Source organism: Macaca nemestrina, chromosome 5, assembly GCF_043159975.1.
Source record: "Macaca nemestrina isolate mMacNem1 chromosome 5, mMacNem.hap1, whole genome shotgun sequence".
Lineage (NCBI taxonomy): Eukaryota > Metazoa > Chordata > Mammalia > Primates > Cercopithecidae > Macaca > Macaca nemestrina.
Window position 1 is genome coordinate 139,688,158 of NC_092129.1, and position 27,784 is coordinate 139,715,941.

At 49.1% G+C, this 27,784-nt stretch overlaps 1 protein-coding gene and 1 long non-coding RNA gene across 4 annotated transcripts; one reads left to right on the forward strand and one right to left on the reverse strand.

The window, feature by feature from the left end:
* Positions 1–6,506: 6,506 nt before the first annotated feature.
* Positions 6,507–14,363, forward strand: LOC139363402 (uncharacterized). The gene is made up of 2 exons (XR_011623716.1): positions 6,507–11,485; positions 11,594–14,363. It is a non-coding gene; the product is annotated as an uncharacterized lncRNA (long non-coding RNA).
* Positions 14,364–16,984: 2,621 nt separating this feature from the next.
* Positions 16,985–27,726, reverse strand: LOC105489593 (canopy FGF signaling regulator 3). Of its 3 annotated transcripts, XR_003019807.2 has the most exons (7): positions 27,485–27,725; positions 21,999–22,122; positions 21,124–21,185; positions 20,925–21,021; positions 18,804–18,926; positions 18,436–18,553; positions 16,985–18,083 (listed from the first exon to the last, which is right to left on the reverse strand). XR_003019807.2 is itself a non-coding variant. In XM_011754509.3 (6 exons), the coding sequence occupies exons 1-6, from the start codon at positions 27,630–27,632 to the stop codon at positions 17,860–17,862; spliced, it is 834 nt and encodes a 277-aa protein (XP_011752811.2). In that variant the 5' UTR covers positions 27,633–27,723; the 3' UTR covers positions 16,985–17,859. The 3 variants fall into 3 exon arrangements, 1 of the variants encoding a protein (XP_011752811.2); XM_011754509.3 differs by lacking the exon at positions 21,124–21,185 and having other exon boundaries at positions 27,485–27,723; XR_011623715.1 differs by lacking the exons at positions 16,985–18,083; positions 18,436–18,553; positions 18,804–18,926 and adding an exon at positions 20,030–20,051 and having other exon boundaries at positions 27,485–27,726.
* Positions 27,727–27,784: the final 58 nt, after the last annotated feature.

Sequence of the window (27,784 nt, forward strand, 5' to 3'; positions counted from 1 at the left end):
CAGTGAGCTGAGATCCGGCCACTGCACCCCAGCCTGGGCGACAGAGCAAGACTCTGTCTCAAAAAAAAAAAAAAAAAAAAAAGAGAAACAGGCTATGACCTAATGCTTGCTTGTACCAGTATAAGCATGCCAGGGCAAATATTTAGGCTGAATTGTGGGAGCTAAGAACATAAAGTACATTGATTTATTTATTACAGCTAGCAGATATTTAAGAATGTTACGGCCAGGCGCGGTGGCTCAAGCCTGTAATCCCAGCACTTTGGGAGGCCGAGACGGGTGGATCACGAGGTCAGGAGATCGAGACCATCCTGGCTAACATGGTGAAACCCCGTCTCTACTAAAAAAAATACAAAAAAAAAAAAAAACTGGCCAGGCGTGGTGGCGGGCGCCTGTAGTCCCAGCTACTCGGGAGGCTGAGGCAGGAGAATGGCATAAACCCAGGAGGCGGAGCTTGCAGTGAGCTGAGATCCGGCCACTGCACTCCAGCCTGGGCAACAGAGCGAGACTCTGTCTCAAAAAAAAAAAAAAAAAAAAAAAGAATGTTACTACAGGTCTTTGAATAAATTTTGCTTCTAAGAGAAGTTACTATTTATTCCTAATTAGATGGGGAGGAAAGTCTTTGAAGAGGAACCTCTACTTTTTACAATAGCGATTCTCCTGCCTCAGCCTCCCAAGTATACGGGTGCTCGCCACCACGCCTGACTAATTTTTATATTTTTAGTAGAGACGGGGTTTCACCATGTTGGCCAAGCTGGTGTCTAACTCCAGACTTCAGATGATCCGCTCACCTCAGCCTTCCAGAGTGCTGGGATCACAGGTGTGAGCCACCGCGCCTGGCCGAGGATGGCATCTTTGATGTGAATAAGCTTTTCCCAAATGCACAGATTAAGACTTCTACTGTCATAAAACTCTTATCTTTCAATATTTTTTCTTGTTTATGCCTCTGAACAATAAAAGTGGAAAAGGCATCTGTTATGTGCACTAATGGGGTGTACTTTTATTTGTGAAGGAGTTTGGAGACAACTTTATAGATGGATAACCTTATACTTTAATAGATAAAAAATGAAGGCCCAGTATAGGTAAAAAACTTTAGTGAGGCCGGGCATGAGCATGGTGGCTCACGCCTGTAATCCCAGCACTTTGGGAGGCCGAGGCAAGCGGATCACCTGAGGTCAGGAGGTTGAGACCAGCTGGCCAACGTGGTGAAACCCCATCTCTACTAAACTAAATAAATAAATAAATAAATAATTAAAAAGTAGCTGGGCGTGGTGGCGCGCCTGTAATCCCAGTTACTCGGGAGGCTGAGGCATGAGAATCGCTTGAACCCGGGAGGCAGAGGTTGCAGTGAGCCAAGATCGTGCCACTGCACACTCCAGCCCATGCCACAGAGCAAGACTTGGTCTCAAAAAAAAAGTATTCCTCATGATGGCTTCTATAGTAAATTCTACTGTAAAGGCTACAAGTTACACAATAGACTTTAAATTCTCTTGTGAAAGTTATGATAGAATTGGCTAAACAGAGAAGTATCTGTGCAGCTGCTGGCACTTGTGGCCTATGGAGAAATACATCACCTGAAGATTATAGAAATTCAGTGGTACGGAATTAACAGAGCGACTGATTAGTCAAGTGAGTAAACTTTTTTTTTAAGACAGTGTTTCGGCCGGGCGCGGTGGCTCAAGCCTGTAATCCCAGCACTTTGGGAGGCCGAGACGGGCGGATCACAAGGTCAGGAGATCAAGACCAGCCTGGCTAATACGGTGAAACCCCATCTCTACTAAAAAATACAAAAAACTAGCCGGGTGAGGTGGCGGGCGCCTGTAGTCCCAGCTACTCGGGAGGCTGAGGCAGGAGAATGGCGTAGACCCGGGAGGCGGAGCTTGCAGTGAGCTGAGATGCGGCCACTGCACTCCAGCCTGGGCGACAGAGCGAGACTCTGTCTCAAAAAAAAAAAAAAAAGACAGTGTTTCGCTCTTGTTCCCCAGGCTGGAGTGCAATGGCACCATCTCGGCTCACTGCAACCTCTGCCTCTCGGGTTCAAGCAATTCTCCTGCCTTAGCCTCCCGAGTAGCTGGGACTACACGCATGCACCACCACGCCTGGCTAATTTTGCACTTTTAGTAGACCAACATTCTCCATGTTGGTCAGGCTGGTCTTGAACTCCCAACCTCAGGTAATCTGCCCGCCTTGGCCTCCCAAACTTCTGAGATTACAGGTGTGAGCCACCGCGCCTGGCCATGAGTAAACGCTTTATCTAGCTCATTCTTTGATCTATGTGATTTTAGGTGGTTTGGTTTATGGGGAACCCGGGTAAGGAGCATACTCCAAACTCTTGGCATCATCCTCCCAATAGTCAGAATAATAGTCTCCCTGGTGTGCTGTATTCTCTCAAATGTTTTAAATGCTTGCATGCAGCCATCTCTAGAATGTCAAATGGTCTTTCTTCAACTGGAATAACAGGAGCTAAAACAATGTGCGCAACCATGATGACATCGTAACCTATAATTGATGTGCTGAGATCGGAAACCCAAAATGATGGTAACTGAGAGTGGCGCTAAGGCCCTAAGTTTTGGTCACACTCTCACCTAAATGACAGCCTAACCAAAAAGGGGGAATTTTTTAAACAAAATTATGGGAGGCCATTGTTTTGGTCTAGGCTCATGCACTAGGCCCCAACAAACCAAACCAAAATGGAGTCGCTCATGCTAGGACTTTAAGGAAACACATAGATTCTAAAACAGACCAGGTTTAGTTTTTTCTCTCCTGCAAATCTCTATGACAAACATTTCTTTCTTTTTTTTTTTTTTTTTCTGAGATGAGTCTCACTCCCTCGCCCCCAAGGCTGGCGTGCAGTGGTGCAATCTCAGCTCACTGCAACCTCCACCTCCCAGGTTGGAGCAATTCTTCTGCCTCAGCCTCCTGAGTAGCTGGGATTCCAGGTGTGCACCACCACGCCCCGCTAATTTTTTTGTATTTAGTAGAGACAGGGTTTCACCATGTTGGCTGGGCTGATCTTGAACTCCTGACCTCGTGATCCACCTGCCTCGGCCTCCCTAAGTGCTGGGATTACAGGTATGAGCCACTGCGCCTGGTCGATATAACAAATATTTCTAACAGCATAGGTATCCACCCCCTGCAGTTCCCATTAAATGTTTTAACCAAATTCATTTCCTCTTGCCTAGAGACCATCAGGCTTCAGCTGATCATGCAACAAAGGTTCCAGCCAGTTCCAAGTGAAGACACCACCCGCGGCCCTCAAAAAGCTACCCTGCTTCCACTAGACAGAGCAGGGTGAGAGTTCCATGATCCCCAATAGGTAGGGACCGTCCCCAAAGCCAGCATGAAGCAGTTACAGAAAAAAGACCATGTGTCCCTCTGTCTCCCATAAAGACTGATGGAGATCGCATCTCAGGGGGCAGATGAGGCAGGAAAATAGGGTCTGGAGGCAGGGAACATAAGGCCAATTCACACTTCAGCTGTAACAGGAAATATCCTCTCCCTAGGGCATACATTGTTAATAACTTGATAATTGTAACTTTAAAACTTCATCCTCTTCATTTACATAGGGTGTTCCCCAAGTAGAGGGTATTTAAACTCACAAAAATTCTGTAACAGGGCCTTTGAGCCCCTTTGCTCATGCTCACTCCCATACTGTGGAGTGTACTTTCACTGTCTTTTTTTTTTTTCTTTTTTTTGAGATGGAGTCTCGCTCTGTCGCCCAGGCTGGAGTGCAGTGGCGCTATCCTGGTTCACTGCAACCTCTACCTCCTGGGTTCACGCCATTCTCCTGCCTCAGTCTCCCGAGTAGCTGGAACTACAGGCACCTGCCACCATGCCTAACTAATTTTTTGTATTTTTAGTAGAGACGGCATTTCACCGTATCAGCTAGGATGGTCTGGATCTCCTGACCTCGTGATCCGCCTGCCTCAGCCTCCCAAAGTGCTGGGATCACAGGCGTGAGCCATCACACCCGACTCATTTTCAATAAAACCCTTCATTCCTTCCTTGATTTGTTTATTTTGTCCAATTGTTTGTTCAAGATGCCAAGAACCTGGACACCTTCCACTTTTAACACACGGACAAAGTCCGAGGCCGGGAATGGGGGTGCTTGGTGTCCTTGCTATTCTTTTTTCTTTCTTTCTTTCTTTTTTTTTTGAGATGGAGTTTTGCTCTTGTTGCTCAGGCTGGAGTGCAATGGCACAATCTTGGCTTACTGCAAACTCCACCTCCCGGGTTCAAGCGATTCTCCTGCCTCAGCCTCCCGAGTAGCTGGGATTATAGGCATGCACCACCATGCCCAGCTAATTTTTTTTTTTTTAATCTTTTTACCAGCTAATTTTTTTGTATCTGTAGGATCAGAGTGAGCCCAGGGTTTCACCTTGGGGTTTCACCATGTTGGTCAGGCTGGTCTCGAACTCCCGACCTCAGGTGATCTGCCCACCTTGACCTCCCAAAGTGCTGGGATTACAGGCGTAAGCCATCACACCCAGCTGTGTCCTTGCTATTCTGTGGCTCACCATCATCATAAATTCATTGTTTGGTTTGGTTAGTATATGTTCACCAGAGGAGACAGTTTCCCCTCCCAGATTTCTCTCCCAAAGATAAGACTCTGGACAGAAAGTGGATTCAGGTAGATGTCACCCAACCTCTCCATACCCTGCCCATCTTTGTTCTGGCTTCAGAAAGTGAATTAGGGAATTTAGAACAAAGGAGCCTCCTCTCCACTAACCCTTTTATTGTCTATAGAATCTCAGAGCTGGAGGAACCCCAAAGATGTGTAATCATTCTTAACTGTTTATTTTTAGCACACAGACTGCCTTGAATGGGGCTGTCCATGCCCAAGTAATGAAACTTGGGCTCACTCTGATCCTACAGATGCATCTTTGGCAACAGGTTTAGAAAGCCTGGATTGGGGCCGGGCATGGTGGCTCATGCCTGTAATCCCAGCATTTTGGGAGGCTAAGGCAACGGATCACCTGAGGTCAGGGGTTCGAGACCAGCCTGGCCAACATGGCAAAACATCATCTCTACTAAAAAATACAAAAATTAGCTGGGCGTGGTAGCAGGTGCCTGTAATCCTAGCTATTCAGAAGGCTAAGGCAGGGAGAATTGCTTGAACCTGGGAAGCAGAGGGTGCAGTGAGCTGAGATTGTGCCACTGCACTCCAGCCTAGGTGACAGAGTGAGACTTTGTCTCAAAAAAAAAAAAAAAAAAAAAAAAAAGGCCGGGCGCGGTGGCTCAAGCCTGTAATCCCAGCACTTTGGGAGGCCGAGACGGGCGGATCACGAGGTCAGGAGATCGAGACCATCCTGGCTAACACGGTGAAACCACGTCTCTACTAAAAAGTACAAAAAACTAGCCGGGCGAGGTGGCAAGTGCCTGTAATCCCAGCTATTCGGGAGGCTGAGGCAGGAGAATGGTCTAAACCCGGGAGGCGGAGCTTGCAGTGAGCTGAGATCCGGCCACTGCACTCCAGCCTGGGCAACAGAGTGAGACTCCATCTCAAAAAAATAATAATAATAAATAAATAATAAAAAATAATAGTAATAATTTAAAAAGCCTGAATTGGAGAATTACAAGTAAACCCACTCTTTATTTTACAGAATATTCTGGGGAAAATTCACTCCACTACCCTTAGATTTTTTTTTTTTTTTTTTTTTTTGAGACGGAGTCTCGCTCTGTAGCCCGGGCTGGAGTGCAGTGGCCAGATCTCAGCTCACTGCAAGCTCCGCCTCCCAGGTTTACGCCATTCTCCTGCCTCAGCCTCCCGAGTAGCTGGGACTACAGGCGCCCGCCACCTCGCCCGGCTAGTTTTTTTTGTATTTTTTAGTAGACACGGGGTTTCACGGTGTTCGCCAGGATGGTCTCGATCTCCTGACCTCGTGATCCACCTGTCTTGGCCTCCCAAAGTGCTGGGATTACAGGCTTGAGCCACCGCGCCCGGCCGAGATTTTTTTTTTTTTTTAATCTCATGTTAAATTATCTTGTCTGGGCGTGGTGGCTCATACCTGTAATCCCAGCACTTTGGGAGGCCAAGGGGTGCAGATCACTTGAGATCAGGAGTTCCAGACCACCCTGGCCAACATGGCAAAGCCCCATCTCTACTAAAAATACAAAAAAAATTAGCCAGGCATGGTGGCATGTGCCTATAGTTCCAGCTACTTGTGGGGGTGAGACACGAGAATCGCTTGAACTGAGGCAGCAGAGATTGCAGTGAGCCGAGATCAAGCCACTGCCCTGCAGCCTGGGCGACAGAGTGAGATTCCGTCAAGTGATTCTCCTGCCTCAGCCTCCTAAGTAGCTAGGATTACAGGCACGCACCAACACACCCAGCTAATTTTTTTTGTATTTTTAATAGAGATGGGGTTTCACCATGTTGGCCAAGCTGGTCTCCAACTCCTGACCTCATGATCTGCCTGCCTTGGCTTCCCAAAGTGCTAGGATTACAGGTTTGAGCCACTCGCCCGGCCTTAAAAATGCATTCTTGGTCTGGTGTGGTGGCTCACACCTGTAATCCCAGCACTTTTGGGGGCCAAGGCGGCGGATCACTTGAGGTCAGGAGTTGGAGACCAGCCTGGCCAACATGGTGAAACCCTGTCTCTACTGAAAAGACAAAAATTAGCTGGGCATGGTGGCAGGCGCCTGTAATCCCAGCTACTTGGGAGGCTGAGGCAGGAGAATTGCTTGAACCCAGGAGGCAGAGGTTGCAGTGAACCAAGATTTTGCCATTGCACTCCAGCCTGGATGACTGAGGGAGACTCTGTCTCAAAAAAAAAAAAAAGAGAAAAAAAAAAGGCGGGGTGCGGTGGCTCACGCCTGTAATCCCAGCACTTTGGGAGGCCGAGGTGGGTGGATCATGAGGTCAGGAGTTCGAGACCAGCCTGACCAACATGGTGAAACCCCATCTCTACTTAAAAACAAAAATTAGCCAGGTGTGATGGCATGTGCCTGTAATCCCAGCTACTCAGGAGACTGAGGCAGGAAAACTGCTTGAACCTGGGAGGCAGAGGTTGCAGTGAGCCAAGATCATGCCACTGCACTCCAGCCTGGATGAGAGTGTGAGACTCTGTCTCAAAAAAAAAAAAAAAAAAAAAAAACGAAAAAAAAAGAAAAGAAAGAGAAAGAAAAAAGTCTGGAGAATGAAGAATGATATTAAATTGGAATAATAACCAAGATGATACGGGAATAATTTCTTTGTCACTGTCTACAAATGAATTGGCTATATATACAATATTTGAAACGTTAAGTGGCTTATGTCAATTTATTATTTTCCCCTTTATTATTACTTTCTTTTCCATTTGTTTTGTGTGGGAAAGGAATGCTGAAGGAGGTAATAGGGTCACTCTTTTTTGAATTTAAATTTTTTTTTTTTTAAACAAGGTCTTGCTTTGTCACCTAGGATGGAACACAGTGGTGTGATCATAGCTCACTGCAGCCTTGAACTTGCAGGCTCAAGCAATCTTCCCACCTCAGCCTCCTGAGTAGCTGCCATTATGGAGGTGCGCCACCATACCTGGCTTTTTTTTTTTTTTGGTAGAGATGGGGTCTCACTATGTCACCCAGGCTTGTTTCAAACTCCTGGACTCAGCGATCCTCTTGCCTCAGCCTCCCAAAGTGCCTGGATTACAGGCATAAACCACCTCCCCTGGCCCGTTTGAACTCTTGTTTACACATTATTCATTGATATTTCAGTAGGTAGAATATTGTATCTAATTATATCTATTGTATCTTCTTTAATTATTGCCAAAATGTACCAAATAATTGCAATCCTTCATCTATAAAGTGTCCATGTCCTGACCACTAAAATATATTAAAACTCCTTTTTATTTTACTTAATTCGTCTCCATAAATTTTATTTTATTTTTGTAGTGACATAATCTCACTTTGTTATCCAGGCTGGTCTCAAACTCCTGGGCTCAAGCAATCCACCTGCCTCAGTTTCCCAAAGTGCTGGGATTACAGGCATGACCACCATGCCTGGCCATCTCTCTGTAAATTGTAGATGACCCAAATCTGAGGCCCTGGACCACGGAAAAGATCACAGAATAGAAATCAATTTACTGTTTGACTTCATTGAAAATAAGAATAGGTCCAGCCTGGCCAACATGGTGAAATCCTGTCTGTACTAAAAATACAAAAATTAGCCGGGCGCGGTGGCTCACGCCTGTAATCCCAGCACTTTGGGAGGCCGAGGCGGGCGGATCACAAGGTCAGGAGATCGAGACCACGGTGAAACCCCGTCTCTACTAAAAATACAAAAAATTAGCCGGGCGCGGTTGTGGGCGCCTGTAGTCCCAGCTACTCGGGAGGCTGAGGCAGGAGAATGGCGTGAACCCGGGAGGCGGAGCTTGCAGTGAGCCGAGATCGCGCCACTGCACTCCAGCCTGGGCGACAGAGCGAGACTCCGTCTCAAAAAAAAAAAAAAAAAAAAAAAAAAAATACAAAAATTAGCCGGGTGTGATGGTGCACACCTGGAATCTCAGCTACTCGGGAAGCTGAGGCAGGAGAATCACTTGAACCTGGGAGGTAGAGGTTGCAGTTAGCTGAGATCACGCCACTGCACTTCCCTGGGCGACAGAGTGAGACTCAGTCTCAAAAAAAAAAAAAAAGAAAAGAAAAGAAGAACATTTAAAATACGGACACATTATTTGGAATTGGCTGAAAACACTAAATTCTTCATTCCCAAACGTATGACATGTTTGCAAAAAGACTTCATCTTGGGAATGTGGCTATAACTGGACTAATTCCAAGTCCTACTTGAGGACACATTAAAATCCTGCAATTGTGAACTATGTAGATACAATAACTGCAAATGGGAGACATCCTGGTTGTTTTGATGTTTTTTTTTTAAGACAGAGTCTCACTGTGTTGCCCAGGCTGGAGTGCAGTGGTGCGTTCTCGGCTCACTGCAAGCTCCGCCTCCCAGGTTCATGCGATTCTCCTGCCTCAGCCTCCTGAGTAGCTGGGACTACAGATGCCCGCCACCATGCCCAGCTAACTTTTTGTATTTTTAGTAGAGACAGGATTTCACTGTGTTAGCCAGGATGGTCTCAATCTCCTGATCACGAGGTCAGGAGTTCGAGACCAGCCTGGTTGATATGGTGAAATTCCATCTCTACTGAAAAGTACAAAAATTAGCCAGGCATGGTGGTGTGTGCCCATAGGTCCCAGCTACTCAGGAGGTGGAGGTTGCAGAGAGCTGAGATCGTGCCACTACACTGTAGCCTAAGTGACAAGAGTGAGACTCCATCTCAAAAAAAAAAAAAAAGGCAGTTTTATGGAGTGCTAACCTCCAGTAAGATCTCTTCAGTACACACAGATCGGTTCACTGAGCTATTATTATTCAACATAAAAATGATATGCTATTTCAGGCCCTGATAACAGGCTAAGCATTGTTTATTGAAACAGGTGATGTAGCACACACCATCACATCTAAAACACCAAGACTGGGCTGGGGAGTCCAGGTGACCCTTGAACAACTTGGGGGTTAGAGGCCCCAACTCCCCACACAGTTGGAAATCCATGTGTAACTTTTTTTTTTTTTTTTGAGACCGGGTCTTGCTCTGCTACCCAGGCTAGAGGTGCAATGGCATGATCTCAGCTCACTGAAACCTCCACCTCCTGTGCTCAAGTGATCCTCCCACCTCAACCTCCCAAGTAGCTGAGACCATAGGAATGCACCACTGTGCCTGGCTAATTTTTCTATTTTTTTGTAGAGATGGGGTTTTGCCATGTTGCCCAGGCTGGTCTTAAACTCCTGAGTTCGAGAGATCTGCATGCCTCAGCCTTTCTTTCTTTTTTTTTTTTTTTGAGACGGAGTCTCGCTCTGTCACCCAGGCTGGAGTGCAGTGGCCGGATTTCAGCTCACTGCAAGCTCCGCCTCCCGGGTTCACGCCATTCTCCTGCCTCAGCCTCCGGAGTAGCTGGGACTACAGGCGCCCGCCACCTCGCCCGGCTAGTTTTTTGTATTTTTTAGTAGAGATGGGGTTTCACCAGGTTAGCCAGGATGGTCTCGATCTCCTGACCTTGTGATCCGCCCGTCTCGGCCTCCCAAAGTGCTGGGATTACAGGCTTGAGCCACCGCGCCCGGCCGCCTCAGCCTTTCAAAATGCTGGGATTACAGGCATGACCCACTGTGCCCGGCCCCGATATATAACTTTTGACTCCCTAAAAATTCAATTACTAAGAACCTACCATGGACCAGAACCCTTACCTATAACACAAAATCGATAATACATATCTTTTTTTTGAGAGACAGACCAAGTCTCACTCTGTTGCCCAGGCTGGAGTGCAGTGGCGTGATCTTGGCTTACTGCAGCCTCTGCCTCCCGGGTTCAAGCAATTCTCCTGCCTCAGCCTCCCAAGTAGCTGGGATTACAGGTGTGCATCACCACATAGGCTAATTTTTGTATTTTCAGTAGAGACGGGGTTTCACCATGTTGGCCAGGCTGGTCTTGAACTCCTGACCTCAGGTGATCTGCCCGCCTCAGCCTCCCAAAGTACTGGGATTACAGGGGTGAGCTACTGCGCCCGGCCAGTAACACATACCTTGTACGCGTATTATATGGTGTAATCTTACATTAAAGCTATAGAGGCCGGGTGCGGTGGCGCATGCCTGTAATCCCAGGACTTTGGGAGGCTAAGGCAGGTGGATCATGAGGTCAGATCGAGACCATCCTGGCTAACACAGTGAAACCCCGTCTCTATTAAAAAATACAAAAAACTAGCCGGGCGAGGTGGTGGGCGCCTGTAGTCCCAGGTACTCGGGAGGCTGAGGCAGTAGAATGGCATAAACCCGGGAGGCAGAGCTTGCAGTGAGCTGCGATCCGGCCACTGCAGTCCAGCCTGGGAGACCGAGACTCTGTCTCAAAAAAGAAAAAAAAAAAAATGCGCTTTTCTTTCAAGATCAAAAAATAAGGAGAATTTTGTTCATACTTGGAACTATAGTGATGTAGGGCTGCAGTCAACATCTGGACAGCATAAGTCTCCACACTAGAGGGGAGTGTGGGGCTCTCATTCACAGGACAAACCTCATGGTTTGCAGATTTATGAGATAATTTTCTGGCAGGCATTCAGTCAAGTGTCTTATTCTAACAAATGTAATTAAAACAATTTTCTCTGTTTTTTTTTTTTTTTTGTAGACGGAGTCTTACTGTCACCCAGGCTGGAATGCAGTGGCAGGAGGTTCAAGCAATTCCCCTGCCTCAGCCTCCCAAGTAGCTGGGATTACGGATGCATGCCACCACACCAGGCTAATTTTTGTATTTTAGTAGAGATGGGGGTTTTACCAAGTTGGCCAGGTTGGTCTCGAACTCCTGACCTCGGGTGATCCACCCGCCTCAACCTCCCAAAGAGATGGGATTACAAGTGTGAGCTCCCACACCCGGCAAAACAATTTTCTGACAGATGGAAGTTGAAGTTGTGAAGAGCATCTTTTCCTAACTTGCATAAAGAAAGATCTATGGAAATGCCACCTAGCAGTCTCTAAGTAAGGAGAGGACCCTGCCTCCTAGGACCTGCCCTTTCAAATGAATACGGAAGCCCTGATGCAGCACTCCTGAGATTTTACTATCTGAGCCTGTTTTTTTTTTTCCAGAGTTTTGCCTGTTGCCCAGGTTGGAGTGCAATGGCATGATCTCGGTTCAGTGCAACCTCCGCCTCCCAGGTTCGAGTCATTCTTCTGCCTCAGTCTCCTGAGTAGTTGGGATTACAGGCATGCGCCACCATGCCCAGCTAATTTTTTGTAACTTTAGAGATGGGGTTTTACCATATTGGCCAGGCTGGTCTCGAACTCCTGATCTCGTGATCCACCAGCCTTGGGCTCCCAAAGGGCTGGGATTACAGGCGTGAACCGCCACGCTCGGTCATCTGTGGTTCTTTTAATCATTGAACTGGAAAAAACTGGCCTTGTGGTCTGTCCATCAGTCCTCGTGGTTCTAGTTGATGGAAGTCTCCAACAGAGATGGAGCCATTCTGCTGTTTATGTTTCTGAGGACAAGACCTTGACCCAATGTAAATTCATTGAAGTCTTTCCCCCTCTTAGGACAACACCCTGGGTTTATCTTGGTGAAGTGAGTTCTAGCTGCCTCTTCTTAAGGACCGTGAGAGATGTTTGCTAAGCATGCAGACTCCCAGTTCTCACAGCAAGTCTGAGGTAGGCCGAGACATCTGTATGTTTAGCAAGTGTTCTAGGCGACTATCATGTCCAGGTGAGTTGAGTTCAGAATTGTGTTCTAATGAGGCTTCTGATAGGACTGAAATCAGGTTAACTTGAGCGCAGGCAGTACCCTTACCTGATTATACCTGTGCCCTATACATTTATACAAATAGAAAACTTTTAAAAACAGAGGTTCTTTTTACAATTTCACACTTTATTACAGGCAGGTTTTTTGTTTCGTTTTGTTTCTTGAGACAGGGTCTCAGTCTGTTACCCAGGCTGGAGTGCAGTGATGTGATCAGTGTATATCCACACTTAAGGGGAATGTGAATGGGAGACATCCTGGTTGTTTTGGTGTTTTATTCGCTTTTTAGAGATGAGGGTCTGTGTTGCTCAGGCTGGACTGGAACTCCTGGACTCAAGTGATCCTCTCAAGCCACCTCCCAAGTAGCTGGGACTACAGGCATGCACTGCACATGGCTTGTGTTTTGATTCAGAACAGGTAGAAATTCATCTGTATGAATTTCTGGATATCAGGTAAATTAATTTCTACCTGTTCTGAATCAAAACAAAAACAAGCCATGGATGGGAAGGGGTATAGGAAAGTGGGAGGCAACACCCAAGTTCGAAAAGGCTTGTGTGGTGGGGAGAAAAGCCGCACACCTGTAATTCCAAAACCTTGGGAGGCTGAAGTGGGAGGGCTGTTTGAGCCCAGGAGTGTGAGACCAGCCTGGGCAACATAGCAAAACCCCATCTCTACAAAAAAGAAAAAGAAAACGAAACAAAAAACAGAAAAATAGTCTGGGCATGGTGGCTCATGCCTGTAATCCCAGCACTTTGGGAGGCCAAGCCAGGTGGATCACCTGAGATCAGGAGTTTCAGACCAGCCTAACAAATATGGTGAAACCCTCTCTCTACTAAATATACAAAAATTAGCCAGGCGTGGTGGCACACACCTGTAGTCCCAGCTACTTGGGAGGCTGAGACAGAATTACTTGAACCCAGGAGGTGGAGGTTGCAGTGAGCCAAGATTGCGCCACTGCACTCCAGTCTGGGTGACAGAGTGAGACTCCATCTCAAAAAAATAAAAAGAAAAAAACCCAGAAAAACTTAGCTGCACATGGCAGCGTGCGCCTCTGTACCTGTAGTCCCAGCTAGTTGGGAGGCTGAAGTGGGAGGATCACTTGAATCTGGGAGGCTGAAGTTGCATTGAGTCATGATCACGCCACAACATTCCAGCCTGGGCAACAGAGGGTGACCCTGTCTCAAAAGAAGAAGAAGAAAAAAAAAAAAGCTGGGCGTGGTGGCTCACGCCTGTAATCCTAGCACTTTGGGAGGCTGAGGCGGGCGGATCCCAAGGTCAGGGGATCGAAACCATCCTGACTAACACGGTGAAACCCCATCTGTACTTAAAAAAAAAAAAAAAAAAAGTATCCAGGTGTGGTGGTAGGCACCGGTAGTCCCAGCTACTCGGGAGGCTGAGGCAGGAGAATGGCGTGAACCTGGGAGGCGGAGCTTACAGTGAGCCGAGATTGGGCCGCTGCACTCCAGCCTGGGCGACAGAGCAGACTCAGACTCCAAAAAAAAAAAAAGACAGAAAGAAAAAACCCCGGAAAGTCAGGTTTCCTGCATTCTGCCTTTCTAGGCAGGGCCAGAATAAGCTGCTGCCGGGTGTGCTGGGTGAAGAGCTAGTGAGTGTGCAACAAGCCCGGACCTTGGGAGGCAGAGAAGGGACTCATCACACAGTTACCACAAGTCAAAGAGCAAAGCAGTGACAATACTGTCTGCCCTCAAGTTTGGGCCAGGGATTGGGCCACCGGGCCAACACCTCAGTAAAGTTTTTTTTTTTTTTTTTTTTTTTTTTTGAGATGGAGTGTCCCTCTGTTACCCAGGCTGGAGTGCAGTGGTGTGATCTTGGCTCACTGCAACCTCCACCTCCCGGGTTCAAGCAATTCTCCTGTCTCAGCCACCCAAGTAGCTGGTATTACAGGCATGCACCACCATGCCCAGGTAATTTCGTATTTTTAGTAGAGACAGGATTTCTCGATATTAGTCAGGCTGGTCTCGAACTCCTGACCTCAGGTGATCCGCCCACCTTGGCCTCCCAAAGTGCTGGGATTATAGCCGTGAGCCACTGCACCTGGCTTGGGGGTTAGATCTTTACCTTGTCCTTTTTTTTTTTGAGACGGAGTCTCGCTCTGTCACCCAGGCTGGAGTGCAGTGGCCGGATCTCAGCTCACTGCAAGCTCCGCCTCCCGGGTTTACGCCATTCTCCTGCCTCAGCCTCCCGAATAGCTGGGACTACAGGCGCCCGCCACCTCACCCGGCTAGTTTTTTGTATTCTTTAGTAGAGACGGGGTTTCACCGTGTTAGCCAGGATGGTCTCGATCTCCTGACCTCGTGATCCGCCCGTCTCGGCCTCCCAAAGTGCTGGGATTACAGGCTTGAGCCACCGCGCCCGGCCCAAATTTTAAAAATTATTGGCTGGGTACAGTGGTTCATACCTGTAATCCTAGCACTTTGGGAGGCCAAGGTGGGTGGATCATTTGAGGTGAGGAGTTCAAGATCAGCCTGGCCAGTATGGTGAAACCCCGTCTCTGTTAAAAATACAAAAGTTAGCCAGGCATGGTTGTGTGTGCCTGTAATCCCAGCTACTTGGGAAGCTGAGGCAGGAGAATCACTTGAACCCGGGTGGGAGAGGTTGCAGTGAGCCAAGATTGTGCCAGTGCACTCCAGCCTGGGTGATGGAGTGAGACTCTGTCGCAAACAAAAAAAAAAGTATTTAAATAATTTTTTCTTTTTTAGACATAGTCTCGCTATGTTGCCTTGGTTAGTCTTGAACTCCTGGGTTCAAGCGATCCTCCAGCCTTTGTCTCCCAAAGTGCTGGGATTACGGGTGTAAGCCTCCACACCTGGTATACAAAAAATAAAATTTTAAAATTAGCCAGGTACAGTGATGCATACCTATGGTCCCAACTATTCAGGAGGATCACTTGAGCCTGGGAGGTTGAGGCTGCAGTGAGTCATGATCACGCCACTGCACTCCAGCCTAGGCGACAAAGGGAGACCCTGTTCCAAAAAAGAAAGGTGGGGGGAAGGGCCAGGCATAGTAGTTCATGCCTGTAATCCCAGCACTTTGGGAGGTCAAGGAGGGTGGATCACTTGAGGTCAGGAGTTAGAGACCAGCCTGGCCAACATGGCGAAACCCCGTCTCTACTGAAAATACAAAAATTAGCTGAGTGTGGTGGTGGGCACCTGTAATTCCAGCTACTTGGGAGGCTGAAGCAGAGAATCACTTGAACCCAAGCAGAGGTTGCAGTGAGCCAAGATTGTGATATTGCACTCCAGCCTGGGCAACAGAGTGAGACTCTGTCTCAAAATAAAAGACCCAAAACAAAACAAAACAAAAATCAATGAAGCTCTGGGTACAGAAGTCAGGCCCCTAAGTGCTGTTAGTGATAGAATGGGGGAATCAGAGACTGGCCACCAAATCCTCGACAGTTCAGGGGGCAGCAAACAGATCCCTGCTGTGGGTGCCAGCCCTCCCACCTCACCCCCAGCCATCTTCTATGCTCAAAGTCCAGGACAAGACCTGCATCTAGAACGGAATCTCACTGCTCACCAGCCCCTTTATCAAGGGGAACATCAGTCCTGGAGACACGGAGGTGCAAGCTGAAACAAGACAGTATCATTTTCTCAGGACCTGGCGTCATCCTCAATAGCCAAAGGAGAGACAGATTCCATTCTGTTCCACTCTATGGCCTTGGCTGCCCTAACCTGATGGAGGGGGAGAGGCTGGGACCAGGCAATGAGGGGGCCCCTCACTCCCAGTTTGGGCCCCAAAGCCGCTGCACTGGACACAGGGAGGCTTCAGCAGTGTATCCTTCCTACCCACTGGGCCCGGCCAGGAAGTGTGAGGTAGAGTTGCAGTGTGGGTGCTCACAGGACATCTGGTCCGAGCACAGCGACTTGCTGTCATTCTTTCCTTCCAAGAAGCCACAGCTGCTTCCTATTTGCCTTTTAAGAATCTTGGCGGTGGTTAGGCCAGGTGCAGTGGCTCCCGCCTGTAATCTCAACACTTTGGGAAGCCGAGGTGGGTGGATCACAAGGTCAGGAGTTCAAGACTATCCTGGCCAAGATGGTGACACCCCATCTCTACTAAAAATACAAAAAAATTAGCCTGGATGGTGGCAGGCGCCTGTAATCCCAGCTACTTGGGAGGCTAAGGCAAAAAATTGCTTGAACCCAGGAGGCCGACACTGAAGTGAGCCAAGATCGTACCACTGCACTCCAGCCTGGGCAACGGAGTGAGATTCCGTCTCAAAAAAAAAAAAAAAAAAGAATCTTGGTGGTGGTGACAGGTTAAGGCCAAGAAACCAAACCAGTTCGATATGACTCACACTGTCAGTGCCAGGGGTTGGGGGAAGAGGCCCTGGCAGCTGTGACAAGTGGAAGTACCATGGATTTTCAATCTGAACACCAGTGTCTACGTCCCAGCTATACCACTCCTTAACAGCAGGACCTTGACTCCAAGCATATCACTTGATTCTAGCCTGTTTTCTCCTCTACACAATGAGGCTAACAGCACACCTCACAAGAGTGTGGTAAAAGTTAAAGCACTGTGAATACATACAATTGTCATCAATACTGTACCAACTGTCCTGATCCCTGCCTTCAGGACAAACTGGGAGGTGCCTGAGCTTCCCACCCCTTCTCCCTAGAGGCCAGCCTCCCTGCTCCTCCCCCAGCCCTGAGGAACATGGTGTGACCAGGTGGTGTTGGGAGCCTGGTGTCCTCTCAATTGCACTCCAGGTACGACAGCTAGGAACATCAGAGTGATCAAGTGTGGTCATCAGAGAACAAGGTTCAAAACCAACAGGCAGGGCCAGGTGGAAGCCGGAGCAGGGGTGGGAGCTGGCTGGGCAAACACTGCACTTTACACAACAAATGGGAGGCCTTGGGAAGAGGAGCAGCAGGACAGAGGGAGGGAAAAAGGGCAGCCAGGCACCCAGGACACAAGGGAGCAGCGTAAGGTCAGTGCACTGCCCCGGGCCTCATCCCATGCCCATGCCTCCCCTCACCCCAAAACAACCCTGGGCCTTCCCCACACGTGCTGCTCCCGAGAGTGGGTGGGTTTAGCCTCCCACTCCTCAGCCCGACGGGCTGGAAGTCAAGGGGCAGGAAAGAACACGAGGCTCCGGGGCACCTCCAAGGGCTGTAGAGGACTCAGAAATCAGAACCAGAACATTTTTACTCTTTGGGCCCTGGGGAGGGCCAGGCAGAGTGCAAGGTGTCCACAGGAGGGATGAGCAGAGAACAGCCATGGGGGGCTGCAGTCTCAGTTCCCTGTGGGGGAGGATTGAGGTGAGGTGAGCTTGGGCTCTGGAAGGGCTCCAGTCCTGGTGCCCGGTTCTGACACCTGCCCCTCCTGAGTTCACACTGGAGTCCTTGCAGTCCTAAAACCACAAGGCCTGCCTGAACCCCGGGTCAGGAGAGAAACATCTGGGGAGGGGAAAGGCCGGCATAGGCTACCCATGGCAGCTCTTGAGTTCTTCCTGGGGCTTGTGTCTTTCCTTGGAAGACGACGGCACAGCCAAGGCAAGGAGGGCCTGAAGCCTGCGGGGCCATCCTGGCCTGCCAGAGCCATGCCCCCGACTCCTCAGCTTCAAAATCAGAGGTCTCAGCACAGAGGACGCTGGGTGGGCTCAGAGCTCATCAGGGGGGCTGTGTGTTAGAGGGGATGCCTTCTGGATGCCCTCATCCTCCTCGGGGCTGGGGTCTCCCTCAAGGCCACCCAGCTCCTTCCTTTGTTTGCTGCTGCTACTCCTGCCGCCTGCTGCCTTGGCCCTGCTGCTCTTCTTCTTGGACTTCTTCCCTCCCAGGGAAGCTGTGTCTCCCTTCTTGCCGGACCACTGCTCTGCCAGGCAACCTAGGGTGTGGAGGAGAGAGACCCTCAACAGAAGTGCCTCAGGGCTGGGGTGCTGGGTGAGGAGCAACGAGCAGGGAGCCGTAGTAGCAACTGGGACTGTGCTTGACATCAGCCTCCCTGCCTCCTGCCTCTCGCTGTGGCCACCAGGCCCCTCTGGGGGCATCTGACTTGTCTGCTCATCATTCTGCACCGGGTTTCAGTGACTCTTACTTCCACCATGTCTTGCCAAGCAAGCCTTCCGAGGGCAGAGATCCTACAATGCCCTCTGGTGCCCTCTGTTTCTCCTCCTACCCACCACCCCTGAGGGAGAGCAAACAAATCATCCAGAGCAAACTTCCTTTCCCAAACTCACTGGTGTCTTTTCCCTTCAGCACGTGGTTGGCGCAGAGGAATTCAGTCAGGTCTTCCTCCTGGTGGTTCCTGTACCAGTCCTCGATCACCTCCTCAAACTCTTCCACCAGCACGTCGCACTGTTAATCATAACACCTCACGTTGGCAAAGCCCCAGCACCTTACTCACTCCTAGAGGAGCTCAGCTAAGCCTTGCAACCCACTGCAAGGTAGGCAGTGGCAGTGGTTCACCTAAGGAAACTGAGGCTAGAGAGGTGAAATGACCTGACCAAAGCCACCCTGGCCTGGGTGGCCCTCCTCAGAGCAGACCCAATCCCCACCGGCCCCTCACTGGGCATAGCAACCCTTCCAAGGGCTGAAAGGCCTGTACCTGCTTCTTGAGGTCAGCCACCTCTGCAGAAGTCTCGTTCCACAGCTCATAGGGGATGTCCATCACCACCTTGACCCCTTTGTGTACCAGGTTGTGTAATGTCTCAAAGGTCTCTGACATGCCCTGGAAGAAGCGACCAGACATGGGAGGCAGAGCTCCCTTCTCTCCCTCCTACCCTCCTCTCCCAGTGGTGCCTATGAACTCAGCTGTAAGACCAATGCCCAATGCCCTCTAAGGATCCTCATCCTTTTTTTTTTTTTTTGAGAAGGAGTCTCACTCTGTCACCCAGGTTGGAGTGTCTCAGCTCACTGCAACCTCTGCCTCCCAGGTTCAAGTGATTTTCCTGCCTCAGCCTCCACGCCTCCATGCCCAGCTAATTTTTGTAGAGATGGGGTTTTGTCATGTTGGTCTCGAACTCCTGGCCTCAAGTGTTCCACTCGCCTCAGCCTCCCAAAGTGCTGGGATCACAGATGTGAGCCACTGCACCCAGCCTCATCCTTGACCTGACCTTCCTCTCCCCTTTTAGGCCTGCTTCCCACAACCCCTGCACATATACCCCTTGACCTGCCTCTGGACACCTCATCCTTTCAAAGAGACCTGTGGCTGCCCTCAGGCCTTTCGGCTTTATGCATGCTTTTCCAGGAAATAGGTTTGTCTTAGCTCTTTCCCCTCACTATGGCTGGACACACTCCCATAGATCTAGACCTGCTGTTCCATTCTTCCTGGGTTGTGTCTTTTCTCAATGGGAAAAAGGCACAGCCAAGGCAGGTAGACCTTTATTCTGTGAAAACTCTCTCTGTTAGCTACCTAGGTCTTATCCAAAAATAAAACATACTATCCATTTCCTCTTTTTTCCCAGAGATAACTCATACAAATACCAACATCTAAATATATCCTCCCCCCAGCCCCTTTTTACACAAGCAGTGGTATAGCATACATACTATTTTGCACTTGCCCTTTTTACTTATACCTTGAAGGGCTGGGCGCGGTGACTCACGCCTGTAATCCCAGCACTTTGAGAGGCCAAGGTGGGCTGATCACCTGAGGTCAAGGGTTTGAGACCTGCCTGGCCAGCATGGTGAAACCCCGTCTCTACTAAAAATACAAAAATTAGCTGGGCGTGGTGGTGGGTGCCTGCAATCCCAACTACTCAGGAGGCTGCGGTGGGAGAATCGCTTGAATCTGGAAGGTGGAGGCTGCAATGAGCTGAGATCCTGCACTCCAGCTTGGGCAACAGAGTGAGACTGTCTGCAAAACAAATAAAAACCTTGAAGATCCATTTAATTCAGTTCCTAAAGAGCCTCCCCATTCTTTGTTTCCAGCCGCATACTAGTCCACCAAACGGCCGGATCAACGTATTTAATCCTCTATTGGTGGAGTTAGATTGTTTCTCACTTTTTTTTGGCTATGAAAAATAATACTTAAACACTTTTTATTAAAGCAAACACAGATTTATTACTGAGTAGACTGCAAAATTCATACAAATTTCTGCTGCTTGAGACTATACCCTTAGGTATCCCAGAAGTTTATGAATGGTATCCTTTGCTAGGAGGAAACTTAGGTAGAAAAATGTGGGTGGCAACTATCTTACCCTGTGCCAGGCACTGAAGATGTAGAGAGGAAGCAGTATGGGCCTTGTTGTAAGCAGCTCATTCTCCAGAGAGAGAAGCACTCATGCACATACTGAGTACATGGGATGTCACACAGGCACCCCAGTGGGGTTGTGGGAGGTGCTGTGTGGGCCCAGAGATGGGACTGGGCAGTCACTCACCCCAGGTGTCCTCTGATATTTCACCTAAACCCCCACCTTTCTGCACATCCTGGATCTTGCTGAGTTCTCCCTCTCTAGTGTCTTTAGGTTCCCATGGGGGCAGCAACTGTGGAGCATTTCTGCCTGTGTCTGAGATTGAAGCAGGACCCTCATGGACAGGCCTAGATCCTCATGCATGTGCCTGAAAAGTCAGGCCACTCAGGAGTGGAGGAGGGCAAACGGCAATCAAAGAATGGGAAGAGGCAAGGAGGGAAGCTCCCGGTGGTGATCTTCAAATCACACACCAGCAGACACACTAAGATACATGCAGCCTGTCCCCAGAGCAGAGGAAGGACAATCCTAAATCCAACCTTGGCAAATCGGTTGCTGCCGGTCCTCTCCTTGTGCAGGCTATAATCCAGGAGCCTCTTGCAAATGGTCTCAGTGACTTCGATTAACCGCAAGTCCCTGCCAAGATAGCAGGACGAGAGGAACTGAGTTCCCCTCCTAGCCCCAGTGGGTTAGTGGTCTGTCCCTCCAGCCCTGTGCCCCAACACCTGCACATCTCACCAACGGGAAGTGAGTCAGAGCTGGAAGGAAGATAGGTCATCTGGTCTGGGGGATCTGAAATGCTGGAACACAGACCAGAGAGACAAAATTTTAACAGCTCTAAGGGAAGGAATTTTTTATAAAGCTAAATGATTCAGTATTTAGATTTTCTGATAAAGCAAAATATATTAAATTTTGATGGTAAAATATTCTCTTTGAAGGGATGATCACAGCTGACAGAATTGGGTTTTTAAAAAATATATTTATACTTGGCAAAAAAAAAAAAGTTGGTAATCCCATTACTAACGTTTTTTAAAAATTGCACTGTGGCCGGGTGTGGTGGCTAACACCTGTAATCCCAGCACTTTGGGAGGCCAAGGCAGGCGGATCATCTGAGGTCGAGTTCGAGACCAGCCTGACCAACATGGTGAAACTCCATCTTTACTAAAAAAATACAGAAAATTAGCTGGGTGTGGTGGCACATGCCTGTAATCCCAGCTACCTGGGAGGCTGAGGCAGGAAAATCTCTTGAACCTGGGAGGCAGAGGTTGCGGTGAGCCAAGATCATGCCATTGCACTCCAGCCTGGGCAACAAGAGTGAAACTCCATCTCAAAAAAAAAACTTGAAATGGTCTGTGAAATCCAAGCGTCTGAGAATCAATGATATAGTCCAACCGTCTTGCTTTTAGAGATGAGAAATCTGCTGAAGTATAAAGAAGTTAAGAGATTTATGCAGGTCATCCAATTAGTTGGGGACAAAACCAGTGGGTAAACTCAGGTCTTGGTTAAAACTGATGCCCTTGTAGGGGGTTTGCCTAGTTAGGAGAAGGGAACTCCAAGCCCCTGAAGCCTCCAGCAGCAATGCAGGCCAGGCCAGTGAGTCCCCATTCACTTACGACTTGGTGTATTTGACTCCAGAGGCCTTCTGGTCCAGGATGCCATAGCCCATGCCAATCACCTCCTTCGTCTTGCCGGTTTCCTCAAAGGCTGACTTCAGCTCCACAGCAACATATTTACACACTGGGGGAGGGAGGTAGCACAGCCCACTGAGTGCACATGAGTCTAACGGGAGGCCAGCTCCCAGCAAAACAGATCCAGGTAGGCATCCTTTCCTAGACTGGAGGACCAAAATCAACACTCAAGGCAGGGAAGGAGTTAGAACCTGTGGAGGCTAAAGCAACTCCATCTTGGATGCTAATATGCCACATTGACTTCTGATTAACCCCAGTTCTAGGAATGCCTCTAGGATTTCTATTTTATCTACTGTTTTTTGTGTAAGAGCATGTACTTACTGCAAATCCTGCCCTTAAGCAATTGTTCTTCGTATCCCTTTTTTTTCAAGATGGAATTTTGCTCTTGTTGCCCAGGCTAGAGTACAATGGTGACATCTCAGCTCCTGGGTTCAAGCGATTCTCCTGCCTCAGCCTCCCAAGTAGCTGGGATTACAGGCATGCACCATCACGCCCGGCTAATTTTGTACTTTTAGTAGAGACAGGGTTTCATCTTGTTGGGTAGACTGGTCTCGAACTCCTGACCTCAAGCGATCCACCCGCCTCGGCCTTGCAAAGTGCTGGGATTACAGGCATGAGCCACCACACCAGGGCCTATCATTTTACTTTCTAAAATTGCATACATACAGAAAAGCTGAAAGAATACAATGAATACCTTCCACTTGTATTCAACAGTTGTTAATAGTTTGCCACATTCTGTCTCCAATATATAATATCTCAACAATATATATATTATTTTTGCTACATCATCTTGAGAGTAAATGGCAAACATGACCTTCTGCCATAAATATATCATCATGTATCTCCTGAAAGCAAGGACCTTCTCCTACATAACCAAAGAACAATTATGACACTTGGAAAATTAACAATTCCAACGTCACCCAGTAGTTCATATTCAGATTTCCTTAATTGTCCCCAAAACGTCTTTTATAGTTGTTATATTACTTGATTTCATATGTGTTCCAACGTCAGCTCTCTATTTCTACCAAGTTAATTTGCTCCATGCCCTCCAGGGAGCTCTTGTTCCTACTGTCTCCGCACATTCATTTCCTCATTTCCTCTTACCCTTCCTCAAATAGGTATTAGGCAACTCCTATGTGTCAGCCTGGGGATACAGAGATGAAAACAAGGTCCCCTCCCTTCCAGATACTCAGTCTAATGGAGCAGATAAAGGTGTAGACAAATAACTACCACTGTGTAAGGAGTGCTACAATGCTACCACCGAGGGTGTGAAGTGCCTGAAGCCCTAGGAAAATACTTAATGCCTTCTAAGGGCTTCTCTGCCCATCCTGCCCACCTCACATTATAAGCCTCTCCCCCAGGAAGCCATTCTGCACTAATGCCAATTGCTCTAGATTTCACTCTGGGCCTCTGCAGGATCCATCCCTAAGGACCCTTGGTCATTTCATGTGTCTCTCCACAAAGACCACAAGGGTCCCCAAAATGTGCATTATTAGATTTTTTTCTGTATTTCCTTAGCCTGTGACTTATCTTGGATGCTTGATAAATCTTGTTGATAGAGACCGTCTTCTGATGCCCCTGAATGGAATACCAGTCTGCAGGCTAAATGCCATCAGTAGTTTTAACACTGACAGCACAGTCTGGTAGAATACCAATTCTGGTAGAATACCACAAAAATAAATACATCCCCTGGAGGCCCGCTTGGTGAAATTCATTGATGGCTTGGAGAATTTGCAACACATAAAAATTCCAAGTAATAAGCTGGTGATCTTCAAATCTGCAATGAATTGGGGATGTCCCACCTCCCCAGCTCTCCATCCAGGACCGTCTGGGCTCCCTCCCCTCTTCTGTCCCGTACTCTGTACAGGCGCATCATTTTTCTGGCACCACTTGTCCCTCCTCCCACGCCCTCCCCAGGAGTGGGGAAAGGGGAGGTTTGGAACATCCTTTCTCTCTTATACCCATCAAACACAACTTTGCTTTCCAGCTCTCCCAAACATTACCTCTTTAAGACCTCCTCTGGGGATCCCACCCAGAACCAGACTCGGAGGAGACTCATGGCACAGACCCCAGACCCTCACTGACATCCACCCACTCTTTTTTTCTGGGCAGGTTCTCCTTCCTCTGTGCCGGGGCCTGTTCCACTCAGGCTACTGAGCCAGGAGGCAGGCTTGGTGGGCTAGACACAGTCAGCATTTAATAACAAAGGTGTAATAATAATAAATACAAACAAATACAATATTAAGATGAACCTAATGGTTGGAGTTTGCCAAACCATCCTGTGACTGCAAATCCCTTTTCAATTAATCTTCACCAGTTACTAAATGAGGTTAGGCTAGAATGATCTCTAAGATCCTGGGCATCTCTATGCTTCTGTGAGTACGTGAATGTTGTCTAAGGAGAATAAATGTGAGCTTCTTAGATTATCAGAATAATAAGAGGGACAGCATGAGCTCTTTGATATCAGAAGAAGATAGAATACAGGCCGGGTGTGGTGGCTCACGCCTGTAATCCCAGCACTTTGGAAGGTTGAGGCAGGAGGATCACCTGAGGTCAGGAGTTCAAGACCAACCTCGCCAACATGGTGAAATCCCATCTCCACAAAAATACAAAAATTATCCGGGCATGGCCGGGTGCGGTGGCTCACGCCTGTAATCCCAGCACTTTGGGAGGCCGAGACGGGCAGATCACAAGGTCAGGAGATAGAGACCATCCTGGCTAACATGGTGAAACCCCATCTCTACTAAAAATACAAAAAAATTAGCCGGGCGTGGTGGTGGGTGCCTGTAGTCCCAGCTACTGTAGTCCCAGCTGAGGCAGGAGAATAGCCTGAACTCAGGAGGAGGAGCTTGCAGTGAGCCGACCACTGCACTCCAGCCTGGGCGACAGAGCGAGACTCTTTTCATTGCACTTCAGCCTGGGCGACAGAGGGAGACTCCGTCTCAAAAAAAAAAAAAATTACCCGGGCATGATGGCAGGTGCCTGTAATCCCAGCTACTCGGGAGGTTGAGGGAGGAGAATCGCTTGAATCCTGGAGGCAAAGGTTGCAGTGAGCCTAGGTTGCGCCACTGCACTCCAGCCTGGGCAACAGAGCAAGACTCTGTCTCAAGAAGAAGAAGACGACGACGACGACGACAGAAAACAAAGAAAAGAGGAAGTGAAACCCTGAAAAGCTATCAGCAGGGCTGGACGCAGTGGCTCAAGCCTGTAATTCCAGCATTTTGGGAAGCTGAGGTGGGCGGATTACCCGAGGTCAGGAATTCAAGACCAGCCTGGCCAACATGGTGAAAACCCGTCTCTACTAAAAATAGCTGGGAGTGGTAGCACACACCTGTAGTCCCACCTACTCGGGAGGCTGAGGTAGAAGAATCCTTGAACCCAGAGACAGAGGTTGCAGTGAGCCAAGGTGCACCACTGCACTCCAGACTGGGCGACAGAGCAAGACCCCATCTCAAAAAAAAAAAAAAAAAAAGGCCAGGCGCAGTGGCTCATGCCTGTAATCCCAGCACTTTGGAGCCGAAGTGGACGGATCATGAGGTCAGGAGATCGAGACCATCCTGGCTAACATGGTGAAACCCTGTGTCTACCCAGAAAAAAAAAAAAAAAAAAAAATTAGCCGGGCATTGTGGCAGGTGCCTGTAGTCCCAGCTACTCGGCAGGAGAATGGAGTGAACCCAGGAGGCGGAGGTTGCAGTGAGTTGAGATCGCATCACTGCACTCCAGCCTGGGCGACAGATCGAGACTCCCTCTCAAAAAACAAAAAATGAAAAAGGCCGGGTACGTTGGCTAATGCCTGTAATCCCAAAACTTTGGGAGGCCGAGGCGGGCGGATCACCGGAGGATCTGGTGAGCCGAGATAGCGCCATTGCACCCCAGCCTGGGCAACAGGAGCGAAACTCATCCCCCCCACACACACACAAAAAAGGTTATCAGGACTAGAGGAAGAGTGAAAGGGCGGCTGGAAGCAGAAGCTCACGCCTGTAAGCCCAGCACTTTGGGAGCCCAAGGCGGGCTGATCACTTGAGGTCAGGAGTTCGAGACCAGCCAATATGGTGAAACCCCATCTCTACTAAAAATACAAAAATTAGCTGCGCATGGTGGCATGCGCCTGTAATCCCAGCTACTCAGGAGGCTGAGACAGGAAAATCGTTTGAACCTGGGAGGCAGAGGTTGCAGTGAGCCGAGATCACACTACTGCATTCCAGCCTGGGTAACAGAGCGATACGCCGTCTCAAAAAAAAAAAAAAAAAAAAAAAAAAAAGAAAGAAAAAAAGAAAAGGGGAAGGCACAGGCTTGAACTCATACTTGGTGCCCCACCAGTGAAGTCGGCTTATCTCTAAAGCATCGCCTTTTAATCTCTCTAATGGAAGGATTATGTGTCCCAAACTTACCCCAAACCCACTTTCCAGTGTTTAGGGAACATCTGGCCTGATGTAGGCTTTCAATTCAGATGAGAGGTTCACAGCCAACTTTCTGGGGGCCCTAGGGTTACGAGGCTGGGAAGGCAGGCATGACTGTAAGGTCTGAGGAGAAAACTGATGGACGGAGGGGAGGAAAAAGAAATAGATCCTTTATAGCTGGCTTGCTGGTAGCTCCCTCTCTGTAGTTCCTCAACGCCTACGTCCTTGGGACTCACCTTTTCTCCATACTCCTAAAATCTTCTTTCAAGTTCCCCATAGGCTCTACTGTTCCCCCAAAGGACCCCTCAGACCCAGATCCTCCTCCTCACATCCCCACAGTACTCCACTTAATCTTCTGTATTCTCAAAACATTAATTGAGTGCCTACCGGATACTGTGTGAATGCGTATCTAAGACAAAGTCCCTGCCTTCGAGGAGCTGTTAGTGGGTGCAACAGACAACTACACAGATTGGGTTACAGTGAGGTCACAAACGGGAAAGTCTTAGGTTCTTTTCCCCCAAGACGAGTCATCTGGAGCTTTTCAGTTCCTCAAACTCGTTCTTGGCTTCTCAGCCGGCAGGCCTCCGCCTCTGTAGTTTCCTCTGAGTGAGCCCCTCTCTTTCCACTTCTCTTCACCCGGCTCACTCCTAATGCCTCTTCGTGCTTCCTGTATGAAGCCCTCTCTGACTCCCCTCTGCACACAGTCTTCGCCCACCCCCTCCCCCACTCCAGGCTAGACCAGATGCTCCTCGCCCGGCCCCTAAAAGGAAGCTCTGTACCTCCCCTATCATGGCATCTCCTATTCTGAATTATCATTGCTTGTTTCCACCAATGTGTGAACTCCAGGGGTACCAGAACCAGACCTCCAGTCCGCCGCAGCATTCCAGCGCACTGTACGTTCAGAGACGCTGCAGAGCTCGGAACCTTGAAGCCCCGGACGCTGCTCCGCAAGGGCCGCCCCTGGAGCCCGCCCCTCCGGCAGGATACGCCCCACGGGCCCCGCCTCCTCACCTTCGCATTTGCTGGGCAGGCGAACCCAGTCGTTCTCCTCAGCTCCGGCCTGGCTCGGGCCCAGCTCCGGGGCAGGCAGCAGCAGAAGCAGCAGCAGCAAGGGAAGAAGCAGAAGACAGCGCGACGCGGGCTCAGGCAACAACTCCATGGCCCAGCCGGGCCCGACCCGAACGGACCGGGCGGCACCTCCTCCCGCGGCGCGCGCGGAGCAGCTTCCCCGCGCCGCTTCCGGGGCTGCACACGTGCCTCCGCGTAACCACGACAACAGCCAGCCTCCCGCCCGCCCTCCTCTCGCCGCCG